This window comes from Limulus polyphemus, unplaced genomic scaffold (assembly GCF_000517525.1).
Source record: "Limulus polyphemus unplaced genomic scaffold, Limulus_polyphemus-2.1.2 Scaffold14725, whole genome shotgun sequence".
NCBI classification, from domain to species: domain Eukaryota; kingdom Metazoa; phylum Arthropoda; class Merostomata; order Xiphosura; family Limulidae; genus Limulus; species Limulus polyphemus.
The window spans coordinates 3281-6213 of NW_013680335.1; the positions used below are offsets into that span (position 1 = coordinate 3281).

The 2933-nt window shown below is 29.5% G+C and overlaps 1 protein-coding gene across 1 annotated transcript in view; it reads left to right on the forward strand.

Moving 5' to 3' along the window:
* LOC106477389 (phosphoglucomutase-2-like) overlaps positions 1–2346 on the forward strand; it is a 5165-nt gene extending 2819 nt beyond the window's left edge. The window contains exons 3-5 of the mRNA XM_013937964.2: positions 126–255; positions 795–897; positions 2209–2346. Coding sequence (XP_013793418.2) covers positions 126–255; positions 795–897; positions 2209–2331 — 356 coding nt within the window. The 3' untranslated portion in view covers positions 2332–2346. The remainder of the gene's footprint in view (positions 1–125; positions 256–794; positions 898–2208) is intronic.
* Positions 2347–2933: the final 587 nt, after the last annotated feature.

Here is a 2933-nt window from a genome sequence, read left to right on the forward strand (position 1 = left end):
ACATTCCCCTAAGATATACATACCGTTCCTGAGTTCTCTGTTACATTCCCCTAAGATATACATACTGTTCCTGAGTTCTCTGTTACATTCCCCTAAGATATACATATTTTTATGTTGCTGTGCAGGGTACATGTGTGGAACCACCGTGCTTGACAAAGATGGAGTGGGAGCTGCCATGCAGCTGGCACAACTAGCAGCTTACTTAGAGACCCAAGGAAAATCTCTACGTCAACACCTGGACTTTATTTACAATGAGTAGGTTGGGCCTAACTGATATTATTTCAATCAAAAACTTTATTGGTTAAATATCTCCATTCTTTGCTCTGTTAAAAATAGTGAGAAAAAGTGTTTAGTTTTGGGTTTTGTTGGTCATTTTGAAGTTAAATATCTTGTTTTTAAATATGAAAAAAGTGTTTAGTTTTGGGTTTTGTTGGTCATTTTGAAGTTAAATATCTTATTTTTAAATATGAAAAAAGTGTTTAGTTTTGGGTTTTGTTGGTCATTTTGAAGTTAAATATCTTGTTTTTAAATATGAAAAAGTGTTTAGTTTTTGGGTTTTTGTTGGTCATTTTGAAGTTAAATATCTTGTTTTTAAATATGAAAAAAGTGTTTAGTTTTGGGTTTTTGTTGGTCATTTTGAAGTTAAATATCTTGTTTTTAGTTTTTTTGTATTTATTGATAATTAATGGTAATGTATTACTTGAAAGTGTAGTTCAGTATTATAATATAGTTCTCTGTTTCACTGGTTATATCTTATCGTAGCTCATAGTGGAACTTCTTATTTCATTGAACAGGTATGGTTACCACGTGTCAAACAACTCGTACTTTATTTGTCATCACCAACCCACTATTGAGGCAATGTTTCATAGGCTCAGAAATTTCAATGGCCCAGAAACAGTAAGTAAATACCTATAAAATGTTATAACTTAAAGAACATTTAAATATTTCTGAAGAGACCACCTGGACATGAAACTACAAACAAACATTGGAAAATAATGTTCTAACTATCAACAGAGTATTTTACAGTCTTTACACATTTAGTCAATGGACATCAGACCACTTGGACAGTAAAATCGTGAATTTAATTCATAAGGAGTACTCTGTTGTAAAGATAAAGAATTCATAATTCTCAGCATTTAAAAAAGCAAAAGTTATGAGTAGGGCTAAATAATAATTTCAATGAATAACAGAAAATACTTTTCATGTTGATCTCATTTGATTGAAAAATAATAATACAATATGCTTAATATCTGAGCAAGATTATATATTATTGGATATTTCCTGTACAAAGTTGTCCAAGATAGGCTGGGTAAAGCAAAACTCTACAAAATGATGTATCGTTAAGCCTAAGTCTCTACATTACATGACGTAGGCTTTGCTCAATACGGTATGAATAGTTTTAGCAAGCTGGTATAATTGGAATTTTGTAATTATATCGACAGTTTCGATATACATCAAACAAAGGATACATGAAATATTTTGTACTTGAATTCCATTATTGCCTTAGTAATAAAAGCTACTATCAGTTTTATTTATAATATTCATTTCCCACTGCTATTATAAGAACAATAATAAATGTAACATGTCTTTATTCACATTTTAAAAAAAACTGAAATTTTTAACGTTGTTTTCTTCACCAACTAGAGGGTAAAATACAATTAAATATTTAGAAGGTAAAGTTTTGTAAAATGTATTGATGTCCTTATGATCTTGAAAATATATACTTAATAATTGTAAAACTAGAGATTGTATACTTTGATATCTCATGGAAATATATACTTAATAATTATAAAACTAGAGATTTTATACTTTATCTCGTGGAAATGTATACTTAATAATTATAAAACTAGAGATTGTATACTTTATCTCGTGGAAATGTATACTTAATAATTATAAAACTAGAGATTGTATACTTTGATATCTCATGGAAATAAATTAAGAATGATTAGCTCACAACTAGAATTTATTTGTGTTTGTTGTTAAGCACAAAACCATACAATGGGATTTCTGTGGCTTTTATCCTTTCTGTAATTCAAAAAGTTAAACATTAGGGAAAAAACTTCAGTTTCCAAAATAGAAAAATGTATTAGTGAGAGAAACTAAAAGTCTAAAGTGAATTATTTATATAAAAATGTCAGTTCTCATCCTACAGGTATAGTGTAAGAAATATATTTTATTTGTTGTAGACTTTCTTCCTTATTTCTCTAGTACCCAGATAACTTGGACAGTTATGTGATTCAAGGTGTTAGAGATCTGACCACAGGATACGACAGCACTGAACCAGATAAAAAAGCCGTGAGCAGCAATTCTTTTACTTTTGTTTTATCATAGATTTGAATTACTTACCACATTTTTATCTGTTCAGTATGGCAACATTTCAAAAACTAAATATCCTAGTGCGGGCCCATCAATTCCCAATTTATAGCTTGCTTCGTATTAACATTACAGTTCAGTTTGGTCAAGTTAATAAAAAAAAAGTATATTTTAAGTTATATCAGGGAATGAAATTACTTGATTCCTTCCCCCTAACAGAATAACATGACTTAGATGTTTGTTTTGTTGTAGCTGAATTAACACGAAACATTCAAATTGGTACCATAATTAAATTTTTTTGTTGCTTTCCAATGTGATTTATATTTGAGTTAGTAGAAATATATAAACTTCTCACTTCTGTAGATAAAACTGTTAACATATTAAGTGGGCTAGTCCCTGTATATAAAAAATTGGGTGTTTAATTTTGAATACAAAGTTCTCTTACTGAGACCATTGCTTAGATTGTGACATGAATAAACTGATCGATAGAGGATTGAAAGAGAATTCACATTAAGTTTTGAGTTATAGACCTTATGTTATCTGTAAGTCTAGCATGTGTGAATCCTGGCTTTCAGGTCAAAGGTTATAAGCATAATGACTTAGTATGTAGCTTTATTGCA